The sequence below is a fragment of the Garra rufa genome, chromosome 23, assembly GCF_049309525.1.
Source record: "Garra rufa chromosome 23, GarRuf1.0, whole genome shotgun sequence".
NCBI lineage: Eukaryota > Metazoa > Chordata > Actinopteri > Cypriniformes > Cyprinidae > Garra > Garra rufa.
The window spans coordinates 14,438,799-14,466,077 of record NC_133383.1 but is presented as its reverse complement, the minus strand read 5'-3'; the positions used below and the strand labels follow the sequence as shown (position 1 = coordinate 14,466,077).

Here is a 27,279-nt window from a genome sequence, read left to right as displayed (position 1 = left end):
AAGATTTTTAATGTTTTTTTTTAATAATTCTCTTTTGCTCACCAAGCATTTATTTAATTAATATTGTGAAATATTTTTACTATTTAAAAGAACTGCTTTCTATCTGAATATATTTTAAAATTTAATTTATTCCTGTGATTTTTAAAGATACATTTTCAGCATCTTTACTCCAATCTTCAGTGTTACATGATCCTTCAGAAATCATTCTAATATGCTGATTTGCTGTTCAAGTAACATTTTTCTTATTATAAATAAACAGTTGAGCCCATTATTATTTTCAGGATTCTTTGATGAATAGAAAGACCCAAATATCAGCATTTATCTGAAATAAGAAGGTTTTGTAACATTATACACTATACTATTCAAAAGCTTGAAGACAGTATAATTTTTTGGGGGGAAAGAAATTATAGAAATTAAAACTTTTATTTAGCAAGGATGCTTTAAATCGATTAAAAGTGGCGTTTATGTTACAAAGGATTTCTCTTTCAGATAAATGCTGTTCTTCTGAACGTTCTATTCAGCAAATCAGAATATAAGAATGCTTTCTGAAGGATCATGTGACTGGATTAATAATGCTAAAAATTCAGCTTTGAAATCCCAGGAATAAATTACATTTTAAAAATATTCAAATAGAATAAAGTTATTTTAAATAGTAAAAATATTTAAAATTTTTACTGTTTTTGCTGTACTTTGGATCAAATAAATAATTTGCAGGCTTGGTGAGCTGAAGAGACTTCTGTAAAAAAACATTAAAAATCTTACTGTTCAAACACTTTTTGACTTGCTACTTTGTCAGGTTGTAGGCACATATTTAAGACATAGTTTCGGCCCTGGTATTTTAGGTCTTGAAATAAAAATAAATACAATTTGAAAGTTTAGCAGTAACCTTTTCGAATTAAATTCTAAAACTTTAAATTTACTTTTTCTTCTTTTGTGCACAAATGGCATTGTTTCCTGAAAATGACCCTGCTACCTCTGGCCAAGTGTCTCAGAATTTAAGAGTACAGCCAGTTCTTTTTTGTTAACATTAATTCTCTGTTTACCTCTGCAGGGACAATAAACTCTTGGGTGGTGATTTTCATTCTTCCTATCAACAGTGCCCTTAACCCCATTCTCTACACCCTGACCACCAGCTTCTTCAGAGAGCAGGTGGAGCTTCTCCTGTGCCACTGGCAGCAGCGCTCTGCGTCCAAGAAAGACCGTAAGAGCCTCACCAGCTCCACTATCTACATGGAGACCTCTCGAAATGCAGAATACCCTGCCAAAGTTTCCTTGCCACGACTCTCTTTGGCAGAAATGGATAACCAATATGGGTGAAAGAGCCAGTGAACGAAAGGTATCATAGCATAGGCCTATCATAATCATTATCTGTGTTCAGACTGGAGAATAACAGTCTTTCCTGGAACAATTTAGGTGAAAGGATGGCACTGTGATTTCTGCCGTTTGGATTCCAATATGGAGTGCTCTTTTTAGGCGCATGACTCTAGCTTCAGTGTTTTCTCCGTAAGGAGGAGCATTTTTGATCACTTCAGCTAGGTAAGAGCCTCGGACTCCATTTCCCCCCTAAACGCCATGTCTGGCTCACAGCCCTTGAGCTGGGCTTGTTTGTCTCAAAAGCTTTTAAAGAAGAAAATCAATGACTACAAAATGCAATGCAAAAGATTTACTGCAGAGCACATCAGAGGGATCAAAGGAACTTTAAAGCATTATTTACATGAAGGACTTTTTTTTAATGGAAACGTTCTGATGTGTGGTTTTGAGATTGAATTTGAAAAGTTATTTGTAATGTACAGCAAAGGTTTTTTTAATGCTTGCTCTGCTATTTCACAGAAAAGACACATTAAAGGGAATGCCTTTAAATGGTTCCTGACTGAACAGAAGCATGCAGTCAAAAAAAGAGGTGCATATCATTCAGCCATATAAGATAATAGAGATACATTGCTTATTTCTTTGTCATTTTTTACAACAATGTAAAAGCATTTTATTTTTATACTCATGTAGGCTATTTATAAGTTGGAATTTTTTCTATCCATCTCAAGTCTCACGTAAATATGTTAATAGTTTGAATGTTCATGGAATTTGTCAAGCAATATAAAATTGACAATCTGAAGAAGTCCATCCACCAGTGACATTAGCAAGCCGAGGATTTCCTTGTACTTCAATCTCACTGTATGGCACAGAGTTTTTCTTTACTCTTAGAAAGCCTGTTAATTGTTTATAATTTATCATAAAAGATAATATACCCCATGAATGAGAGATCTCGCTCACATTCTTGTCTTTGTGCAATTTTACATACTGTATATCACACACAACACAGGTTACACTACTGGTCAAAAGTTTTTGAAAGAAGTCTCTTATGCTCCTAAACAGTGTTGGGGAAAGCTACTTTTAAAAGTAATGCATTACAATATTGCATTACTCTCTAAAAAAAGTAACTAATTACATTACTTACACTACCAGTCAATACCAAGTTTTTAAACAGTAAGCTTTTTTTTTTTTTTTTAAGAAGTATTTTCTACTCACAAAGCATGCATTTATTTGATTCAAATTACAGCAGAACTGTGTTCTATCTGAATATATTTTAAAATGTAATTTATTCCTGTGATTTCAAAGCTAATTTTTTAGCATCATTACTCCAGTCACATGATCCTTCAGAAATCATTCTAATATTCTGAAAAAAACATGTTGATAACAGCTGAGTAGAATTTTTTTTCAGGTTTCTTTGATGAATAGAAAGCTGAATAAAATATTAATTTCCATCATTTCTTTTAAAAAATCTCTTAAATGGTATAGTGTATAATAGTGTACAAAAGCTTTTTATTTCAGATAAATGCTGATCTCTCTATTCATCAAAGAATCCTGAAAAAATGTACTTAACTGTTTTAAATATTGATAATAATAAAAAAAGTTTCTTGAAAAGAAAATGAGCATATTAGAATGATTTCTGAAGGATCATGTGACACTGAAGACTGGAGTAATGATGCTGAAAATGTAGCTTTGATCACAGAAATAAATTACATTTTAAAATATATTCAAAGAAGAGACTTCTTTAAAAAACATTCAAATCTTACTGTTCACAAACTTTTGACTGGTAGTTCAGTTACTTTTTATGGACTTTTTTATGTGTTACGTTACTTTTGTGTTGCTTTTTCTTATCTGTGCTGGGCTTGCTTGTTTGTTTTTGATATAAAAAGTTCTGTTTTTGGCAAATGTAAAAGTAATGTTTATCTAAAGTAATTTTTGGTTATTATTATAGGTGAATTAGATCATTTAAAAAAAATTGAATTAAATACATTATAATTTGTATTATTTAACATTGAAATATTGCAGGTTTGCGTTATATTCTAAGTTTGTATTTCAGTTTTTATTCATTTTGAGGAATACTGAATCTATTTTTGTCTGTCAGTCAATAAATGGGAAAACAAACTAACTGGCATTACTTATTTAAAAAAAGTAACTCAGATATTTACTTGTTATATCTTTACTAGTTATTTGAAAAAAATAATCTGATTGCATAACTCCCGATACTTGTAATGTGTTACCCCAACACAGTATTGATAATAACAAGAACAATTATTAATAACTAAGAAACAATAGTAATTGATATTAACTAAGCAGCAAAACAGCATATTTAAATTTAGCTTCATCATATTTAACAATAATACACTTTTGACTTTTTAATCAAATAAATGCATGGTGAGCATATGAGACTAATTTTAAAAACATAAAACAACAAACTTTTGACTGGTAATTTATAAATGTGTGCTCTTTAAAAGGTAGACTCCATTAAAATATTCCATCTGGTGCCTTTTGTCTTGGTTGTTTGCAACTGTGCACCTGTCAGTATCCAGCAGCATCCTTTCAGGCGCTTCAGAACCTAATGGATGGAAGGAAACAGACGGGCTTGCGTCTCAGCCAATCAGCGATCTCCAATTCTTTCCTTCGGTAAATATTTGCGCTCTGATTGGTCGCCAAGGGCGGAGCTGCGCCATCCTCAGCTGCCGTCTTTTTCTGTCAGTCGATGTGAGGAGACGCGAGACCAATGAAGTGAAAATAGCAGAATTGAGCGACGACGCTTGGATAAAGATATGAAGATATAAACTCCTACACACAAACACACAAGGTATGCTGTTTTTTGCTCGGCGCTTTCACGAAGTGAAATGTAATCGTGTTTTCATTCCAGTGCGCGAAATTTCATTTGTGAAACCGCCAAAAATTGACGAAGAAGCCGTGAGGAAGGCCAGACCACCAGCACAGATTGTGTTTGTTTTGTCTGTTGATAACAAACACAACATAACACAACACAACAGCGTTGGCTCCAAATTGTCCCTTGGATAATTACAGACATGTTACGGTGTCTAAATGGTTGGCATCGACGTTCTGGCTTCACAAAGCGGAATAAATGTAATTTACATGTAGCTGTAATGGAGATAGATGTCTGCGGTGACAACAATGTAACAGTGGCTGCTGTCTGTCTAACGTTAGACGGCATTTGTGAGCATCACTGATGTTATATTTTACCTTTAGGAAATTGGATGATTTTGTATTCTGCATGGCAACAATCGCATCCTCCTCCTTTGTCTGAACAGGGTAAGTCGTGACAGGATTTTTTTCATTATTTCATTACTAATAATTAAGTAAATATAGGGAATGTGTGGCATTTCGTGCAGCATGTGTAACATACTGTATGCATAATGTAGATTTACTATCTGGATGATTGTATATCATGTTATTCATGCTTTTACCAGGGTGTAGAGAATGTTTAGACTTAATTAACAAAGACTTTTAAGATGCAAATCAGTTTTATTTATGTGAAAAAACTCATCAAGAATTCAAAATCTAAATTAAAATATAAACAAATATAAAAAAAGGAAAATATGACTTTTAAAAAAAAAGATTTTGCACTATTTTGTCACTGATTAAATACATTTGTGACATAAACCTTATGAAAGTATGCTTATTATATAATATTAAATGAAAAAACTACTTGATGAGAAAAAAATAAAACAAGTGGAAGCATTTTATAGTGCTCTCAAACTTTCTGAGCTCCTGTTTTTGTTACTGTATGTCAGATTGCTCCTTCTTCAGTTGTTTTGATACTCAGGTTCCAGTGAGGATTCGCTGAGCACAAACAGCTTTTGCATCTGTGCTTTATTCATTACGTGTAGTTCAGACAAAAGCAGGCAGCTGGTGTTGCTCACTTCAATGCTTTGACCCATGTGTGTTTACTTGAGGGTTTGCAAATATTTACATTCACCTGCTGAAAACATTTGTCGATGCATTTTTTTTTTTTTTAGCTTGAAATGTTTTGCTTATCATCCTAATAATCTGCAATATATTTTCTGATCCAGTATGAAAAAAAGCTTGCACAGGTCTGTCAAATAGTTTCTTGGTTTTAGGAGGCACTCAGCTTTGGGTTGTTTGCGAGTGTGTGGGTGCGTTTACCGTAGGTTTGCTGTTGTAATTGAGTCTTGCGGCTCATATCCTGATCTGCAATTATTGAAGAGATTTACAGTCTTATTTTTTACAGTACAATCCATGTGATTGTATATTAAAGGATGTATTTTAGCCAGTATGATGGTTTGGCTTTCTATGAATTATTATGAATTATTATGAATGTAAAAACACACTCACATTGTCTAGATGTGTTTAGGTCCTCGTGGAAAATAATTGTAATTTCTTTCAGAAAGTGCATATCTAATTGTTGTACGTTCTTGTCTGCAGTGCTTCAGAAGAACACATATTTCACAGTTACTGAGAGATTTGACTGAATGTGTGATGCGCAGCCCACTTAGACATTACGTAATCTTTGAGAGATGGTCTTGGTTATTGTGTGTAGGTTAGTGGGTGCTTACAGGATTTTATGTAACAGCTTCTGGCAGGTAGTTTTATTTTAAACTATGTGTGAAAACTGCTATAGTGACCAATTTTTAGTCAAGAGCTGTTCAGTGTTCAGCTGTTTCCATATTGTGTACTGTATGTGTCTCTTCTGACTCTGGCTGTTTTTCAAAGCTCAAGTCATGAATTATTAACTGGGGAGTAAGAGCTGCAAAAAAAAAAAAAAGAGAAACATAGCCATAGCAACACTACATTGTTTTTTCCATCTCTATCCTCATCTACCTGTGCTTATTAGCCTGAGAGTGATGCGCAGTTGCACACCTACTCACTGACACTAGCTCTGAGCACTCATTGCTACCCAACAACAGAATCGTAAAAAAAAAAACACTTCTATTGTTATACAGTTTATGTAACTGATCAGTAATGTTTTATTTGTTAATATTAGTTAACATTAACTAACAATGAACAATAGTTTTAGTGAGTTGTTAATCTTAATGTATATTAATTTCGACATTCACTAATTTTTTTTTTTCATAAATGTAATGTGAATTGACATCAACAAACAATGTGCAATTATTTTATTTAATATTAAAGGGATAGTTCAGCCAAAAATGAAAATTACCCCATGATTTACTCACCCTCAAAACATTCTATGTGTATATGATTTTATATGACTTCTTTTAGACGAATACAATTGGAGTTATATTAAAAAATGTCCTGGCTCTTTCAAGCTTTATAGTGGCAGTGAATGGCTATTGAGATTTTGAAGTCCAATAAAGTGCATCCATCCATCATAAAAAGTACTCCACATGGCTCTGTTGTGCTAATAAAGGACTTCTGAAGCAAATTAATGCATTTGTGTAAAAAAAATGTTGGAGGATTTCGATATAAGCCAAGATAAGACTGGTTTTCCTTTGCTGTAGACAAAACATCGGTTCTCGCGAGACTAGCATATTCTCACAGACTTCTTAAACAAACGATTTGCTTCACTTTAAGCCCGGGACACACCAACCCGACGCCAACCAACTAGCGCCGACGAAAGCCGACCGTCTTGTCGCCTCTAGTCGGCTGCGTCTGCGGGCGTCTGGGCAATTAAACTGAGCTCGAACACACCGAACTGACGACACCGGACTACAAACAAGAAGGTGCTTTCTGCGCATGCGTGAGGAGATATACCGTTGCGTACCTGCAGATGGCAGTGGTCTGTATTTTCATTCCAAGAAGAGAACCCCGAAGTAGTGTTGCCTGTGCAAACAAATCAGCGTTTCCGAAGCATTTACTTCGTCGCTCACCACAGAGATACTCGGTTTTGTGAAGATGTCTGACAATCTGCAAATGGCCCTGGCGCTGTCAGCTCTTGGTTTAGCGATAAAAAAGGACTTAAAAGTACACCAGACGATTTTTTTTTTAAGTCAAAGTGTTTACATCAATGGGAAATTGTACTATATATCAGTACAGTCAATATCAATATAAGTATAACACCCGTTGTATGCACACATATATATAAAATTGTTATTATATGTATGTATGTATGTGTGTATATATATATATATATATATATATATATATATATATATATATAGTAGCATTTTAATGTACTTATACTTATTTTCATTTGAAAATTATAACATTTCAAAGCTCTCACAATACACGTTAGGGGGAACAGTAATCGCCATTATTCTTGCAAAAAACTATTCATTGCATAACAATGAAAGTACACTTCTGCGTAAAATGGCCACTTATCCCTAAAGACCCAATATTCACACATTTACACATTCAGACATTACCGTCTGCCAAGCTTATTGTGCCCTGTACTTGCATGCTTATAGCACTAATGTCTCTGCATTCTTGAACATTATCACCTGGTCCTCATGTCTCCCAGAAGAGCAAGACTAGTAAAAAAAAAATGACCCAACAAGAAGTTTCAACAGGGCATCTTTACAAATACAAATAGTAATATCTATTTCTGTCATTCAAACATAACGAACGTTGTGTACACAGCAAATATATCATTAAATCATATATTTGTTTACAATTCATATTCATATATTTGTTTACAATTTTATACCTTGTTCATAAGTCATATTAAATGGGAGCAGCCTTAATCTTACAATTAATTCAAGTTAACAGGCTTAATAGTTTGTGTGTCCTATATGTACGTGTATGAGTATGAATATATACATGTATGTGAATTGTGAAATGTTGACAGCGAGCCGGTTCCCTCTTGACTCCTTCCTTTGCGTGTTACGTCACTTCACGTTCAAGTCCTCCACGCGCTCTGATTCGATGTCTGAACAGCCAATCAGAGCGCTCTCTTTCCCAGACGGCCCCGACAAGCCCGACGCCGATTCAACATGTTGAATCGGGCAAACTTTGGCCGACGCGAGCCCGACGAGGCCAGACGGCCGATCGTCGGCTTGGTGTGTCCCGGCCTTTAGAAGGCCTTTGTTAACCCCCCTGAGCCATGTGGAGCACTTTTTATGATGGATGGATGCATTTTATTGGACTGCAAAATCTCAACAGCCATTCACTGCCATTATAAAGCTTGGAGGAGCCAGGACATTTTGCAATATAGCTCAAATTTGTTTTTTGTCTAAAAGAAGATATCATAGAGTACATAGAGTCACACAGAGTCATATACACCTGGGACGGGTTGAGGGTGAGAAAATCGTGGTAATTTTCATTTTTGGGTGAACTATCCCTTTAAAATATATTGCTCATTGTGAGTTTATGTTAGCAAATGAATTATCTAACATTAACAAATTAAATCTTATTCTAGTGTAGTGTAAAGCTGTAATGTGTTACCATAATATTTTTAATGCTTTTACATACTTAATGATTTTAAAGCCATTCAAATTGATGTAGAGTACTGTTCAAAAGTTGTGTTTTTAAATGTTTTTAAAATGCATAAATACCTTAAATTGATTGAAAGTGACAGTAAAGACATTTATAATGTTACAAATTATTTCTATTTCAAATGAATGTTTCTTTTAAACTTTTTGTTCATCAAAAAATACTGAAAAAATCAGATAATACATGTGTCTTGAGAAGCAAATCAGCATATTAGTAATTTCTGAAGAATCATGTGACACTGAAGACTGAACTTGAACTTTTCCTTTGTTGATAGCTTATTTTAATTTTTTTCAGAAAAATTGGTCGAACTTATGAACTGTACCCTGACTGAACTCTAGAGGGCAGCCTCACACTTCATATCCCTCACAATTCTTAATAGAAACGTCTGTAATGAGATCTCTAGCTTTTTTTGTCAGAGAAAACCACAACATCCTTTCCTCTTTTCTAGTTTTCACTGTTAAATCTATAACACCACGTTAAAAAAAAACTTTAGATCTTCCACCAAGCTTCCATGCCATTTTCGCAATTTCTAAATCACAGTTCTGCTTTGCTTTCAGGCCACTTTAACTAAAGAGCTTTTGAAACATGACACTGCTAATGCATAAGGCATTGTGTAAATTGTTGAGAGCATTCAAGTCAATAAAAGAGCATTTCAAAGTGCCTTTGACATTGAAGAGACAGTGCGCAACTCAGAGTCAGTTAAAGCCCAACAGTGAGAAAACAAAACTATACGAACTTGTCTAAATTTCTAAATATCAACATTTCGCCATATGAAGTCACTTGACGGCGTCTTAGAATACCTTTGTGGACGGCATGTCCATGTGGCGTCACTCTCCTGGCAGACCAGTCCTAACTGCCATCTGAGGAATGTGATATCTGAAGATCACTGGCGAGTACATAAACACAAACCCTGCCTTGATGTGGCGATCACGCGTGTGTGTGCGCGCAGTCTGGAGTTCTAGGTTATCTCCAGTAATTAGGCTGCGCCAATTAGGTGTGCTATTTTGGGCAGGACCGGTGGTATTTGCAGTGTTCTTTGTATTTTTATCCGTGTTACATAAAGACGACACACATTTTAAAGGGATGAGATGATGAGTTTTCATGCTCGCTTGGCCTTAGTGTGGCGTGTGTTTCTACATATGTGTGTTTTTAAATTTTTTTGGGAGTTGGTTGCAGCATCGACACAACCGTTTAACTGTAAATATGAACGTTCGGGTGTGTCCAGGTCACATGTCAGTGTGCATTCAATTAGATATTTTGTCATTCAGCTTTCAACGTGTTGATTTGTTAGAGCCAACTGATTATTATTTTTAACTTAAAGGATTAGTTCACTTTCAGAAAAAAATGTACAGATAATTAACTCACCTCCTTGCCATCCAAGATCATGTCTTTCTTTCTTTAGTCATAAAGAAATTATTGTTTTTGAGCAAAACATTTCAGGATTTCTCTCCATATAGTGGACTTCTATGGTGCCTGCGAGTTTGAACTTCTAAAATGAAGTTTAATTCCAGCTTCATAGGGCTGTAAACGATCCCAGTCGAAGTAGGATTGGTTAATTTTAAAACAAAAATGACACTTTTTAACCTCAAATGCTCGTCTTGTCTCTGTGCACTCCGGTTCAATACAGTTAGGGTAAAAACTCCCATCTCATTTTCTTCTCCAACTTCAAAATCGTCAACATCGCTGCAGAAGTACCAACCCTAGTGTTTACAAAAAAAGGTAAAACAGCGATGTAGGACGATTTTGAAGTTAGAGGAGAAAATGACATGGGAGTTTTTTGACATAGACAAGACGAGCATTTGTGGTTAAAAAGTGTATTAATTGTAATTTTTTTTTTTTTTTTAGAAAGTAACCAATTGTTTCGCTAGACATGGCCCTTCTTCCTCAACTGGGATCGACTAGAGCCCATTGAAGCTGCATTTAAACTGCATTTTGGAAGTTTAAACTCGCAGGCACCATAGAAGTCCACTATATGGAGAAAATTCCTGAAATGTTTTCCTCAAAAAACATTATTTCTTTATGACTGAAGAAAGAACGACATGAACATCTGATGACAAGGGGGTGAGTAAATTATCTGTACATTTTTGTTCTGCAAGTGAACTAATCCTTTAAAAACTTGGAAAAAAATGTATTCACTCTGTGTTTGATTTTATTTGCTGGTGTAAAGACAGAGTAGCTTTTATTTATGCAACTGAGATGGCTTAGACGGGCCTTGGAAAGAGACGTTGACCCTATTTGGATCCGCATCAAAATGTTGTTTATTGAAGAAAAGGGCTGTTTTGTGTTCTTCCGAGGGAGTGGTCAATCTGTGTTTCTTTTTCCCTCTTTTTCATCTGCACTTTCAGCCAGGGCCACACAGAGGGAGAGACTCAGATAATAAGGTAGTTGTTCCATGCTGGCGTTCAAAAAGGTTACTCTATAAAACAGCAACGCCTGCAGGTCAGTGAACAGTGTGGCTGTTTGTTAGCCTGATGTTATTAAAAGGTGGTCTGACTAAACACCCTCATCCAAGGACTGCTTGTCCATTTGGTTATGTATTTGGCTGCTGATTTACATAATGTTTGTTTTGTGAACACTTGGGAATCCAACTCAGGGGATGCAGTGCCTTGACAACCATTTGGAAACACACCTCAGACGCAAAACATAAAAGTAGTTAGCATGTTATTTTGATAGGTTGCTTACTATCCTCACAAATGGCAATTTTTCTAAAAAACTCAACCTGATTCACATTAAAATAAACACTTGTACACAGCCACTTGTCACTTGTATCTCTCCTCCTTTGCTTCCAAAATCTCCACCCTCTCTCTCTCACAAAAGAGGCGTGCCTGTCTTGAGTAATCTAACACCTGCCCCATTCAGACGTGTTACTCTAACTGGCTAAACAGCCTGGACCTGTGAGAGCAGACAGAGAGCCTAAACACTCATCCTTCTCTGATTTACTTCACTAAATCACACTTTAAAGCTCATGTACCTTGTACAAAGGAAGGAGGGACGAAAAAACACAAAAGAAGAAACAGGCAGGACTTAGAGGGGCTTCTCTGGAGATCCGTATCCATGCTGAGCCGTAGCAGGTGAAAGCGGTCCTTCTTTTTGTCATCCGTGTCGGATATGTCCGTGGAGGATGTCAGAAGTGCCGGAGTTGTGGTGGATGATAAAGCAGACCCTTGTGGAACCCAAAGACAGGATGGGATCGTTTTGGTCCAGATGGCTAGTCTCTCAATGCATATGTTCTCTCCAGCGGACTTCAAAGGGAAGTTCAGGAAGATCCAACCTAGAAAAAGACCTACCATCTTCAATGAAGGTACTGCTCAGGTTTTGCTTTGGAAGTTAGACACATGTTTAATGTCTTGATGTGTTTTGACATGTGAGTCATCCTGCGTAATGCGTAATTGAATTAGATTTGTCTTTAATGTCCTGCCAAGTCGTAGACTCCCATTTTTACCTCACACACAGGATATTAAACTCGTGTTTCTGGTATCCTTCCTTACTCAGTTAGCTGATAGCCTGTAATTTGTTCTCATTGTGTGAAATGTTGTGACACAAAACTATGATGTCATGCAGTGACTGTGTTTTTAGACATTCTGGTAGCCTTCAGCTAGAGATCATCGCGCGGGCGGGGAATTTCGTTGAAACTTGTGGCTGTGGTTGTGGTTGTATCGTACCTTTTAATTTTCTTTTAACATTATTAGAGCCAGGTTTTGAGAAGCCATGAAACCCACATATGTTCATTGTGGAGTTTTGTTTTGAATTGTAGGTAGAGATGAAAAAAGTGGCTCCCATGGGTTGACAGGACCATTGCCACACAGTTAGAGATCTTAAGGGACTAACGTTGGGACCTGTGCCTACGTGAGCGATACTGGAATGGGGGAAGGGTGGATGTGGATGATGACAGATAGCATCAGCATCAGGAAAGAGATCATTTTGGGTTTTAATTAGACCCTATTTTAACCAGCATCTCAAATCATCTGGAACCACAGCTGGGATGGTCCGTATGGAAAGCCAACCTATAGGAGAAAAGGCAAAGAAAGAATGTTTAATGTGAATTTACACTACCAGTCAAAAGTTTTGGAACAGTAAGATTTTTTTTTTTTTAAAGAAGCCTCTTCTTCCCACCAAGCCTGCATTTATTTGATCCAAAGTACAGCAAAACCAGTAAAATGCTAAAATGTTTTTACTATTTAAAATAACTGTTTTCTATTCGAAAATATTTAAAAATTTATTCCTGTGATTTTAAAGCTGAATTTTTACTCCAGTCACATGATCCTTCAGAAATCATTCTAATATTCTCATTTGCTGCTCAAAAAACATTTATTCTTATTATTATGTTGAAAACAGCTGAGTAGAATGTTTTCCGGTTTCTTTGATGAATAGAAAGTTCAGAAGAACAGCATTTATCTGAAATAGACATCTTTTGTAACATGAAATAATAGTCTTTATTATGACTTTTAATCAATTTAAAGGGATAGTTCACCCAAAAATGAAAATTTGATGTTTATCTGCTTACCCCCAGGGCTTCCAAGATGTAGGTGACTTTGTTTCTTCAGTAGAACACAAAGAAAGATTTTTAACTTAAACCATTGTAGTCTGTCTGTCATATAATGGCAGTCAATGAGACCCTCGGCTTTAAGAGTCAACAAAACATACACAGACAAAACCAGTTTAAACCCTGCGGCTTGTGACGATAAATTTAGGTCTTAACACACAAAACAATTTGTCTGTGAAAGAAACTGAACAGTTTTTATATAATAATTTTTCCTAGCATGTCGGCATTGGTTGAAATAATAATGCAAACCTGTGTAGGTTCAATATGTTTGAGACACTAGAAATTAATGTTTTGCCAATGATTGCGTTTTTCATGAGGGCGGAATCCAAAACATTGTAAATACTAGGTAAATAGAGTAACATATACCACCGTTAAAGAAATATCTTTTGTAAAATTATAAATGCCTTTACTGTCACTTTTCAACAGTATGCAATGGGGTAATGAAGTCTTCTTGTCTCAAAATGTGATGTAACAACAGTTAATTATGGGGAAAAAAATCTTGAAATCCTCACGGACACACATGAACTAAAACCTATTTAATCAAATGGATTTTATAAGATGGTTTGATGTGTTTTTCCTGTACTGACTACAAAAAAATAACAGAAAATTCTGGCTGTCTCAACAAGGGCTTAGAATAATGAAGCAATTAAAGAATTAACTGATTATCACACTTTTTTTTCTGTAATTAATTGGAATTAAATAAGATTATTTGTAATTAATTGAGATTAATCCCACCTAACATTAAAGTTTTTTTTAAAATATACTTTTATATTGCAATCTTCAAATTAATGTAGAAACAACATAAAGACAGTATATTTTTAATATTTGTTTAATGGCATCTTTTTTATGACTGGAGGGAAGTATCACTGATTAATTACCAATGTTACTGAGGTCTCTAGGAAATAATTGTTTCCCTAATATTTAACCATTGGCTATAGCCATTTATTGAGAGCTATCAATTTATCAAGAAAAAAGAGACAGAAGCATCTTGTGAGTGGGGTGGCCAGCTAGCTATATTAAGGGTTTCTGCTGAGTAGACACCTATATCTCCCATGAATCATTCATGTACAGCGATTTATGTAGATTTTATTTACTCACACTCATGTTGTTCCAGATCCAAAGATTTGTTAAGTATGTTCATGATGTGCAAGAGGGTCTCTCAGTTTTCCTTATTTAATTTTAGCATCTTGACCCGTCACTGACTCTTATTGGAAAGAGCCCAATTAGATCATTGCTTTTGGAAAGCAGTTTGCTCACCAGCTCTGACACGGAACTAGTATCATGGTAACAGGATCCCAGTCGCTGGATAGTTATGAGTCAGTGATCCCTGTGCCAGAGTCTAACAGCTGGCAGAGGCCGCCTGACGCTCAGAATGCTTGGAATTCTGGGGGTTTCTTGTAAAGATTAGCCGAGTGTGACTGCTCTCGTAGCACAGAATAATATCAAAAACGTTTGCTAGGAATATCAGAAATTGATGCCTAATATGAGTAATGTAGCAAAACAAACACCTGACTCAACATTTAATTGCTCTTCATTAATAACTCAAACTATTTTAAGCAGCTGTACTGTTTTTAGCTTGCACCTGCAGGCATGACTATACGTTATTGTCCTGCATGGCTTTTATAGCAGCGCTCTTTGTTTGGCTTGGCAATTAAACATCGCATCTGATTGCCAGACACGTTTTACAATGTTTACCATGTTTAAATATCCTTTTAACAGACGTACAATGGAAGTCATTGGGGTTTGTTTAGGACCGTATGATGTATGCAATGCAGAAAACGCAGACAAAATCACAGAATCCAGTCATAAAAATGCAATTTATAGTGTAACGCACAATGTCATAGAATTTGGCAAAATGTGGGAGAATAAATCAAAAGTACGGCTGTAAATATAAACTGAAAAAAGAAGAAGCCTAGTCTGTTCAAAGTCTGTTTAACTTGAAGAAATTTTGACAAAAATACATTACTATTGTACAATGTACTTCTAAAAGTAGTAAAAACAAAAAAATATTTAAAACAACAGTAACAGTTAACAAGAACAGTTTTTAGGACAATATTTTTTTTGGAAAATTAAAAATGTTCATCCATGTTTTATTTGATTACATTTTAAAAGGTTAATTAAATTATTCAAATTCTTTTAATTAAGTTTAATGCATTCATTTGATTACAATCATTTTTGGTAATACATTTGTATTAAATCATAAGAGTAATATAGAAAATTTAAAACAGACAACAGAGAATTTCTAAAAAAAAAAAAAAAATTGTAGGGAACTGTTATAGTTAAAATTGCAATTAATTTATTATTTAGTTAAATAAATTCAGTATTATTATTGTTGTTATTGTTACTATTATTATTAAGTTTTAGGAGTTCATTATTATTATTATTTTATTGATTCATTATTAGTATTGTTATTATTATTATTATTATTTAATTGAATATTGTTATTATAATTGTTGTTATTAAATTTTTTGAATTCAATATTATTAAGTTTAATAAATTCATTATTATTATTAACATTTATTTTTATCATCATTATAAACTTTTATGAATGTAATAGTATAATAATATTAATTAATTTATGAATTCAGTATTATTATTATAAACGTTTATGAATTAATTATTATTATTATTATTATTATCATCATGTTTTATGAATTCAATATCATTATTATTATTATTGTTGTTGTTAAGTTTACTGAATAAATATTCTTTTTAAGCTTTATGAATTCAATATTATTATTGTTGTTGTTTAGTTTAACAAATTCAGTATTATTATTGTTATTATTATTAAGTTTTATGAGTTCATCATTATTATTAAGTTTAATGAATTCAGTATTATTATTTTTATTAAGTTTTATGAATTCATTATCATTATTATTAAGTTTAATTCAGTGTTATTATTATTCTTTTTATATATTATCTTTTTAATAATTTGTTATTATTATTATTATTATTATTATTATATAAGTTTTATGAATTCAAGAATTGTTTTATTATTAAGTTTAATTAATTCATTATTATTATTATTAAGTTTAAATAATTCAATATTATTATTATGCTTTATAAATTCATTATTATTATTACTACGTTTAATTAATTCAATATTATTGTTGTTTTTATTATTAGGTTTTATGAATTCAGTGTTACTATTATCATTATTATTATTATGTTTAATAAATTCATTATTATTATTATTATTATTATTATTAAGTTTTATGAATTAAATGTTTTATTCTGTTTAATGAATTCAATATTATTATTACGTTTTATGAATTCATAACAATAATAATTATTAAGTTTTATGAATTCAATATTATTTTTATTATGTGTAATGAATTCAATATTATTATTAAGTTTAATGAATTCATTATTATTAATATTATTGTTAAGTTTTATGTATTCAATATTATTATTATTGTTGTTATTAAGTTTAATGAATTCAATATTATTACTATTATTACATTTTATGAATTCAATTGATTAGACATTATTTTTGATGAATACAATTATATTAAACCATTAAAACTGAATTCAGGAAAGTGTTGTTGATGCCATTGGCTTTCATTGTATGGGCAAAAACAGTTTAAAACATTCTTCAGAATATCAGAAGAAAGAAACCAGACTGGTTGGAATGGCTATCAAAATCACCTCAAATTTTTGTGATCATCTATTTTGTCAGTTGGACAGTAAGCTGTACTTTAAAGTGATTTCTTTGAAGCAGCTCGCCAGACGAAACCGTGAGAGCGTTTGTGTGTGGTGGAAGTGAAGGGTGTGACCCCAGCTGCTGTGGAGATGTGCCCGGGGCCGCAGGGAGAGCTCCGCAGTAGCAGTAAAACCCTCAAGAGACCCAGACACTCCTCAATTCAACACACCGCAAACTGCACATTTCCAAACTTTTTTGGGGCAAACACATAATTCATTTTGTATTGATTTATGTCACCACTTTATTGCATATAAATACCTCAGTGTTTACCAGAGCTTTGTCAGAAACGAGACATTTTTATGGCTCTCTAAATATGAAGCAAGCTGCATCTGTCATATGCAGTAAGTAACACAATAAAATATTGAAATAATAAGCAAGTTAAAGCGATTTACACAGTGCGCATATTTAATCTCCCTCATTTGTTATATGACATTGTTTGGTAATGCAGAATAAAGATCAGTTCCTCTCAGTTTCACATTTAATGTGACAGAACGCGAATGATCTTTCTCCAGTCCTTTGGCTGAGAGCTATAATACACTGGGCTAATTATATAATCTGTCAGTCAAGTTGTCATACAGTTATACAGTATGCCAAAACTGTTCATTTGGCGTAAACATGCTGTATGTTTGCAAAGAGAAGCAATAATACTTATCATTAGGGTTATCAGCGTTTCTTTTTAGCTGCTTTCTGTGGACATCTTAATATAGGCAAGGCAAAAGAGAACAAAAAGAAAAAGAACAAGAATTTCTGGAAAGATAAAGAGAGGAGAACATGTTTGGTAAGTCGCCAACCGCTGTTAACAAATATTAAATCCAACTGCTTTCACATGGAAACTATTCACTTTCATCCTTCCACAAGTCTTACGTTCTGTCTGCTGTGAGTGAACATCTGAAAGATTAGCATCACATTCCTGTACTGATGTATATCGACTATTAACGCAACACAGCGCTTTGTTTGTTCCATTTAAAAAGTATGTTTTGTAAATAAGATGTTTTGCTGTCACAGGAATTAGATTTGGAAATGTGAAAATAGAAAACAGTTGTAATAATATTTCACAATATTACTGTTTCAATTGTATTTTTGAAACCTTGGTGAGCATAAGAGACGTCTTTAAAAAGCACAAGATTTAAATAAATTAATATTTTGATTTTTACATTTAAAGGAATGCTCTGGTTCCAAAAAACAATTAAGTCAGGCATGTTGCATACTGGCCATACATTTGTTGTTGATCAGACCAGCCTTACAGGTTCGTATGAATCAGCTCTAGTCTCCTCCCTCTTTGTCTCCTTTTTGGACGTAAAAGGCAAAAGGTGTGAATCAGTTAGATTCTAGTGTATCATTTGGACTGGTTGTGATTTGTTTAATATCTTGAAGCAAAGCTTTCTGTTGCCCTTTGTCCTATAGGGACATTACCCAGTGGTGACATCACTGTCTTGGGAATTTAAAAAAAGCAGACAGACAAGACAATGATGTCATAAAGTTAACAGTTGTGCCTTCTGCATGAGTCAAATTGAATGCTCAGCAGTGAAGTACTGAATCATATTTTTGCTTTAGAAACCTATGCAATGCTTTCTGCTTACTGTATGCGTGTTCGAGAGCACATGCCTTGTGTGATCTAAGTGTTTGGATGCAGTGCTGCGTGTCAGCCAGCAGATGGGGTGACGATGTATTCCCATTCCCACACACTGACTTGTCATCCTGTTGTGCACGGTGAACACACAAGGTCACACGATTCATGTGTTGCCCTCCACCTGCTGCACCTTATGAAATGTAATTGTGCATATAATTTTAAAGGGGTCATGAACTGCCTTTGTTTTTTATTTTGTGCTGTTCTCTAAGGTCCATAATTTAGAAGTAATAGGCTATTTTCTGTTCTGTTTTGACCCCCTCATCGGAATGCTCTGTTTTAATAGACGTGGTGAATTGTAGGCTCACTGATATGATTGGCTAACAGTTGTGTATGTTTGACAGCCTACATCCTTCATAGACGCTGCTGTGATTTAGGTTGAAAATGATTAAACACTCGATCTGTACAAACGATCTGTATTAACAGAAAAAGCAATAGTGACCACATAATAAAAACTGTTACTCAAATTTGTGTGTTGCGACATTACTGTCGGATCCAATATAGTCGGCACAACATCGTCTTTTAGTTTCAATCTTTCTGAAAGTCCTGCGCTGAATTGTGCCTTGTTTGTAAACGAATCTGCGATGGTCTGGATCTTCATTCAAAATAAAATTAAAGGGTTACTCCACCCCAAAATGAAGATTTAGTCATTAATCACTTACCTCCAGCTGACAGAAAACAGCTTACGCTGGCTGTCTCAATAAGACAGCCACCAAGCTCCCGGTTTTTATCCAAAATATCTTAAATTGTGTTCCGAAGACAAACAAAGCTTTTACGGGTTTGGAACGACATGGGGGTAAGTAATTAATGACAAAATTTGGGGGGGGAGTAACCCTTTAATCCTTTATTTCCTAATATGGAGATCAGAAGGAAGGTGATGCAAAGACTGTTTTTCCACAACTTCTGAGCCATCTCGTTTGGTTTCTGCGTAGACCTGCGTTTGCCTCTCGCTATTTACACTGCATGCGTAAATCGGTGGGCAGAGCTAAACAGGCAGTAATGTAGAAGCAGGTGTTGATCTTCTGCAGAGGCGGTGTTTAGCCACACTGTTTCGTCATAAAGTGGCACATTCCACAACCTGCCGTTTTAGCAGATTGAGGTCAATATAAGATGTTTTAGACTAACAAGAAAGTTTTGAGTTTTGAAACTTTCAGGATGTTTTATAGTACAATGCCCTCTTATATGTAAAAGGATCAAGGGAATTTTGATTACTCAGTTCATGACCCCTTTAAACTGCTTAATTTTAAAGGAATAGTTCAGACAAAAAATTACATTTGCTGAGCTTACCCTCATGAACAGATTTGGAGAAATTTTTTATTACATGACTTGCATTACTGCCAATGGATCCTTTGCAAGGATTCAAACTGCTGATAAAACCAGGGCTTAAAAACGAAAAAAAAAATCCATCCGGTTCACTCCGAGCAGAATCGATATTATAACGTTTCTGTTCTTGCGTTCCTCATTAAACAATGCGTTCCGAGAACGGTTTTCTAGAAAAAATACCGGTTAATAACGTTATTTTATTACACGGCGCGATAGATAGATAGATAGATAGATAGATAGATAGATAGATAGATAGATAGATAGATAGTGTGTGCCTTTTAATAACATGTTTGGCATTATGTTTACAAATGATTCAACCAAATTCCGTGTTCGTGTCATCTGAACTTCTTGTCTTTAAAACCGAAAGTAAACGAGTTCACCTGAAGGCCGTAACTAGGGTTTGAAAATTGAGGTCCGAAGTAAGGTTGAGAAACACCGCTTTAATTAATGTTTTTTTGATGACTTAACGTTGACTAAAGAGCATGAGACGTCTTCCTGCTGGCCAGTAACGGTAACGTTATTTGTCATAGTAGCCTATTTCATTCTGTAACAAACAGATTTGTATTATGCTATTGTTTTTGATAGTGTTATACATTTCTTTCAGATATTAACGATGATCGCTGCGTTTGTCTTACCGATTGTGTTATCTTCCTGTCAGCAATTAAATTACAGATTGTCTAAAAGATTTTTTTTATGAATGTACAATGTTGCCGGATATTGCTACGAAAAACAAGCAATTACAAAAATAAAGAAAAAGATATCCGAAATAAGTTCAAATCTTGTGTTTTGTAAATAAGATTAATATATCAGTAACACTAACGTTCAACTTTCCACTTTATAAACGTCCCAAAGTGTCACAATAAATTGGAAAAATGAGTCAAAATACACGTATAATAGGTGGATCTGGCAACAAACGGAGGCTGCACACGCGCTCTCACTCAACGCGCTCTCAAGCCCCGTTCACTGCGCTACCTTCTCGCATCAACATGAATTGCAAACACTCATGTGATATGAGGTGGTTTAAACGGCTAAATAATCATTCAGAGAGCTTGGCATTTTATTTTTGAATATACAAAAATGACCGAGGTCCAGACCTCGGTGACCTCATAGCTGGCTACGGCATATTCCTTACCTAATATAGCCAATTATAGGCTATTTTCACTCAAACAAAACTCAAACTCCAGATAGTTATGCTTTTACATTTAATGCATAAAAGCAAAAGAAAACGTAATGCATAATTTTAACTACAAGTTTTAATTAGGCTACAATAACTTAAACCTAAACATACCTTTGCACATGAAACAGCCAGGTGCTTGGTAACCTTAAGCTCGTCGCATCAGAAAGGGCTCTGCTTATGTCTGCTTCGCGGGCATTTTACGGTGTATGCGTCACCGTCGCATTTGCGCACACAATTTGAATTCATGTTTTTGGTCTGCCAAATTGATATAATAAAGAGAACGATAAAAATACCGTTATTAACCGGTTAATTTGGAATTTCTGTTTCCGTTTCTGTTCAGAACGATTAAAATTGATTTTGTTTTCGTTTTTGTTTTTGTTCCTGTTCAATGTCAATTGTTTTCGGTTTTCGTTTTCGTTCCTTGAACCGGTTCAGAGCCCTGGATAAAACATCACAATAATCCACAAGTAATCCACAAGACTCAACTCAATCAATTAACTAAGGATGCAACAATATTATCAATATCATGGTATCGTGATACCAAAACTGTTTCGATATCATCGTGGTCACATGACAATACGAAACAAAAGGTCTTCATTCAGTTGATCAGCTCATAATTTCCCTACTGTAATGTAAAGCAAAAATAATATACCTACGAAATATTAATTTTCATTTATTTTACAGTGCAATTGTTTTAATATATATATCTATTACTGTCATAGGAATAACATTAATATAAAATTGTTGTTATATTCTAATTTGTTTGGCTTTGTAAAACACCAGTGTGAATGTAATTTAGACCGAGACAGTATACCATAAATAAAAAGAGGGTTGAGTCCCCTTTAAATTTCAGGTACAAGTACAAGTGTTCTTAGTTGAGAACATGGGTTGGAGCTCTTAATTTGGAACTCTAAAGTGCATCAGATAGTAAATTTAAAATTTATTTTAAAATGTACAAAATTTTAATTTCTTCCAAGTCTTCATTTGTTTTTTTGTTTTTTTAAATATCGCAATAAATATCATATTGTGGACTTCATATCGAGATATCGAGAAATTTCTCCAGTTCCTATGAAGAAACAAACTCATCTACATCTAGGGTGGCATGAGGGTAAATGTTCAGCAAATTTTCCTTCTTAGGTAAACTATTCCTTAAATATACTAATATTAAAATATAATGGCATTAAAATTAATAGTAATATTAAAATATTATGCATACAGTAGATATAGACGTTTTTGTGTTGATACACTGAAAGCTGTTTTGCTCATAACACATTAAGAATAAAAGTATTAACAAATGAACTTGCAATCTCTGCAGCGTCATTCTACTGAAAACATATTTACTTGATGTGAAATGTCAGGATGGCAAACAGGAACATTAAGGTACAGTTGTTCTGTACCAATCTGTTCGGGGCAGTACTGCAGTAAACAAACAACCCCCTCCCCTCTCCTTTTTTCTTGATGTCCTTCTCAGGGAGACTGGACAATACCAACAGCAGCTCTCTCTTTCATTCTCTCTCTGAGAGCCAATCCTCTTAATGCAGAGTGAGAGAGAGAGAGAGAGAGTGGCTGATGAGAGAGTGTGAGTGAGGGAGGGGGCAGGAAAGAGAGAGGTAGAGGAGAGAACAGTTCGTGCTCAGAGCAGACACAGGACACATAGCGAAAGACAGTGCTGCAGCGTATGGCGCTGTAAAGCGGCCTCTCTCTCTTTTTCCGTTTGCATCACTCCACCAGCTCTCTCTGCCTGGATTCTCATCTCTGTGTCGCTACAGCGACTGAGCCTGCTACCCAGCCATGGCCAGCCAGCAGGACTCAGGCTTTTTTGAGATCAGCATCAAGTCTCTGCTGAAATCCTGGGGCAGCAGTGAGTACGAACTCAGCACACACATACGCACAAACACACAGTATTCTACATCTACGTGAGACGCCGTTCACTGCATTCGTGTGGTGACCCTGTTGTAGGACAGAGTTGTTTATGATCTGCTGAATCTGTGTGTTTCCTCAGTTTTATAGCGCTAAGCACTAAACATCATCGGTTTCATGTCAACTTTATCACGAGACTTTAGTGGTTCAGTTCACTCTGGGATGTTTACATCCTTCTGTTATTGCTGAGAGACTACAGACTCTTGTTATCCAATAGTCACACTCATAGATGCACTCAGGATGTTACTGGTGATGTTGAATGCGTGCGTGTGTCCGGTTCATTAGTGTTTGGCTGGAGAGGTTGCGTTATGTAATGACTGCAGACCAAAGGGGCTCGTGACGTGATCAGGAGGATTTGTGCTGTTGTTTTTCATCACGTGCAGCGTTTGAGCACGTCAATACCTCTCAGTGTGCAAACACAACTGCGTGTGAGTGTGCACCATGTCAAGGTTATTCTATGTTATGTATGACGTATATGCATCATTTTATGAATACTGAGTGGAATATAGTGTCATTGTTTTGCATGAGAGACAAATGGAACTTTGTGTACCTGAATTATTTCAGAAACTATTTTAGTTAAGATTAAAATGGTTGTAACTGCAGCTTTATTTAATTGTTTTAATTCATCATTGATTATTATGTTGATTATTTGTTGCATTTATTATTACATTTATTGTATAGATTAGTTGTTACAACCATATGTGAACATGGACCACAAAACCAGTCTTAAGTAAAACAGGTATTTTTCTTTTATGCCAAAAATCATTAGGATATTAAGTGAAGATCATGTTCCATAAAGATGTTTTTTAAATTTCCTACCATAAATATATCGAAACTTAATTTTTGATTAATAATGTGCGATTTTCTCAATATTTAAATTTTTTGGCAACCTCAGATTCCAGATTTTCAAATAGTTAAATCTCAGCCAAATGTTGTCCTATCCTAACATACATCAGTGATAAGCTTATTTACTTAGCTTTTAAATGGTGTATAAATCTCAATATCAAAAAATTTACACTTAACGACTAGTTTTGTGGTCCAGGGTCATGTATGTAAAATATTTACAAAAAAAAGTCAGACATTACAGTTTGTATGGAACCTAGTTTCCGCCACTAAATAAAAAATAAAAAAGGTTATTGCGACTTGTTATTTCACAATTCTGACTTTTTGCAAGTTATAAAGTCAGAATTGTGAGATAGAAAGTCATAAATGCAAGTTATAAAGTCAGAATTACGAGATATAAACTCGCAATTCTGAGAAATGAAGTCAGAATTGTGAGATATAAAAATTCTGTGAAGATATCAATCTCTTTTTTTTTGAATAGTTGACTTTGAAGGTGCTGTATGATAATATGCTGCTGGTGCAAAAAGGTTACATCACTGAGTTTGACCTGTATAAACCAGGTCTTAACCTCACAAATGACCTCTTCAAATACCTACAGTTTGACATGTGAAGTCGCTGCTCTGTAGTGTGTGTTCGTGTGTGAGAGGGATCCCTAACTTGCACTGTCAGCAGAGGTATTACTTTCAACTGAAGGTGATAAAGATATGTTTTTCTTGTACAAAGAAGCTGTGTTGCTGTCCAGTGGCTGTTAATTTGTTCCCGTGTGTTTTAGACGTGCTGCTCCATCCCTGTGAAGTAGAACAGGTGGCCTGGTAACAGTCTGCTAACTCACTCAAGCAAATCCACTCAAATCTCTTTCCAGCCCCTCTGATCTCTTTTTCTGCATGCTCTCTCTCTCATTTTTTTTTCTTTTGCATGCTCTTTCTCTGTCTGTTTAATTCGCTATTACTTGGCTACGCTTTCCAGATGCTCAGTCTTTTCTGTTGGATCTGCCCTTTTTTATGTAAGGTCAATCTGGTTTGAATTAACGTTTGTGTACAAAGTGATTATTAAGATGAGCAGGAGTAGAAAATAATCAAGGCAAGATAAAGAGTTAGGTTAATGGAGAAAGGGTCTTGTATGGTTATATAGATAAATAAAGTGCAGTCGCTGGCTGTTTTTAGCATACTCTTAGACATGCTTGGTCATTATCAGGAGTGAGTATCTAGTGCGATTACAGTATTTCCGAGCAATCGCTTGGACTGGATCTAGTAGTCATTATACAGATAATGGTGTGTATCATTATTGCGTATGTACTTAACTGTAGTTTAGGGACAAATGGGTTCCTTTAGATAAATTTTACCCTCTTTTGGTAGCATATATAACATAACTTTTTCTTGAATAAATTTTTTTTATAATGCTTTTTGGAAAATGCAAAAGCATGTTATTTTAGTGTTAAGTTTTGAACTATTAGTATTTCCATGATGATGTCATTTTTATAAATAGGTAAACATTCTTTAGACTGTTAAATTATGAGAATATAGGTCTTTTGACCGAAAGATCCGTCTCAAAAGAGCCATTTATTCATTTCAAACTACTTCCACTATGTGCATTTATGATGTCTAATACCCGTTCAATTATCCAATTATTGATGCAATAGACATTTTTACTGGAAATTATTATGTTATCATAATGGTTATTGTAGCATCACTTAATTTTACTGGAATTCAAATCCAGTGAAATATGATGTCAGAATAGCTGTTATGACACCATCACTGCACACTCCAGTGAATCCAGTTATATCCAGTGAAATGCAGTGATAAAGTGCAATATGATCATAATATCATTTGTGACAGTAATCACTTCATTATACTGGATACTACTGGATCACTGGAGTGTGCAGTGAGGGTGAGACAACAGCCATTCTGATAACATATTTCACTGGATATGACAGGTATGATATAAACATAGTATCAAAATGGCTATTGTGACACCATCACTGCACACTCCAGTGAATCCAGAGGCATCCAGTCGAATGCCGTAATGGAGTGAAATATGATATCAGAACGGCTGTTGTGAAAGTCATGACTGCGTTTCACTGGATACCACTGGACTCATTGGAATGTTCAGTGTAGGTGTTACAACAGTCACAGTTAGCATATTTATTTCACACCTATGATATCCAGTGAATATTATATCACATATAGTGAAATATAATTTAAAAATCACTGGATTCACTGAAGTGTGCAGTGATATCCAGTAAGGTGTCACAATGAGCATTAAGATGTTTCACTTTGTTTCAGTGAGCATGAATTCCAATGAAATCCAGTGATGATATCATAAATGCATTATGACTTCATAACGGGTATTATGATGTAGGGCTGGGCGATTTGGCCTAAAATCAAAATCTCGATTAATTGAACATTTTAACCCGATTACGATTAATGAACGATTATTTTATTCATTAATAAAATTATATTTAATTATATTTAAATAAAAAAAAATTTTGCCCTATAGTTCACTGACAAGTTTTGTACATTAAATATGCGCACATATTACAAGTGAGAGATTTTTGAATGAAGGGTGCACACACTATCTACTATCTATGATTATTTATTGAACATCAGTGTTGAACAACTGAAATTAAAGCACACATTGCTTAAAATGAAAAGTCACAAAAATAAATAACTTGCACTTTTGGAAACAAAATAAATTATTTACAAAATAATAATAATAAATATTAAAAGTAGAAAATAAGCAGTATCTCTTCTAAATAAAATTACACTTGTATATCCTGTAAATACTTTTTACTGTATAAATACTGTTTAAGCTCTCCATCGACATGTCTGCGGAATAACGCAACATAACGGAGCGGGGTCACGTGACTCCACACGCAGTAGTGTTTTTAAAGGGAAAGTAATTGAAATAATTGACCTGGAAAAATTTGATCGATTATAGGTTCTGAATGTCGATTTCGATTACTTTTCGATTAATCGCCCAGCCCTATTATGATGTCACACTGCATATTCATAAAGGACATTGTAATTTTTTTATACAATGTAATGCTTTTATAGATTTCACTGAAATGCACACGTTTTATATGTATGCATGTTTTGAAGCTTAATTGTGTGTACTCCCGTTAAAAAGAAATGAATGTGTCAGAAGAGTGTGTGTCAGTGCTGAGGTTAAATATAGTGCCACATAGTCCCTCCCACCCTCTCTCTCTTACTCACTCAATCTTTCACTCTCTCTCTTGGCTTTGCTTGAATTCCAGCTTGACCTTCTCCTCAGTTAGGGCTTGCTTTTATCAAAAGTCTACTTGGAGCTACTCAGGAAGGCTGTGTTTCCTTGAACTTGCGGTCTCCTGCTCCCATAACTCCGAGAGCGAAGCCCTGCTGTTCCAAGTTTGTGGCTGTTTGATAGGGCTGCCCAGCATGGTGCGGGTCCACCTAGACAGGGTGGAAAGACAGATG

At 34.7% G+C, this 27,279-nt stretch overlaps 2 protein-coding genes across 2 annotated transcripts in view; both read left to right on the top strand.

Moving 5' to 3' along the window:
- rxfp2a (relaxin family peptide receptor 2a) overlaps positions 1–2,238 on the top strand; it is a 75,357-nt gene extending 73,119 nt beyond the window's left edge. Inside the window, exon 18 of the mRNA XM_073829429.1 lies at positions 1,052–2,238. Within this exon, the coding sequence (XP_073685530.1) occupies positions 1,052–1,317 (266 nt within the window). The 3' untranslated portion in view covers positions 1,318–2,238. The remainder of the gene's footprint in view (positions 1–1,051) is intronic.
- A 20,617-nt stretch (positions 2,239–22,855) lies between these two features.
- Positions 22,856–27,279, top strand: part of fryb (furry homolog b (Drosophila)) — a 64,075-nt gene continuing 59,651 nt past the window's right edge. The window contains exon 1 of the mRNA XM_073829046.1: positions 22,856–22,925. Within this exon, the coding sequence (XP_073685147.1) occupies positions 22,856–22,925 (70 nt within the window). The remainder of the gene's footprint in view (positions 22,926–27,279) is intronic.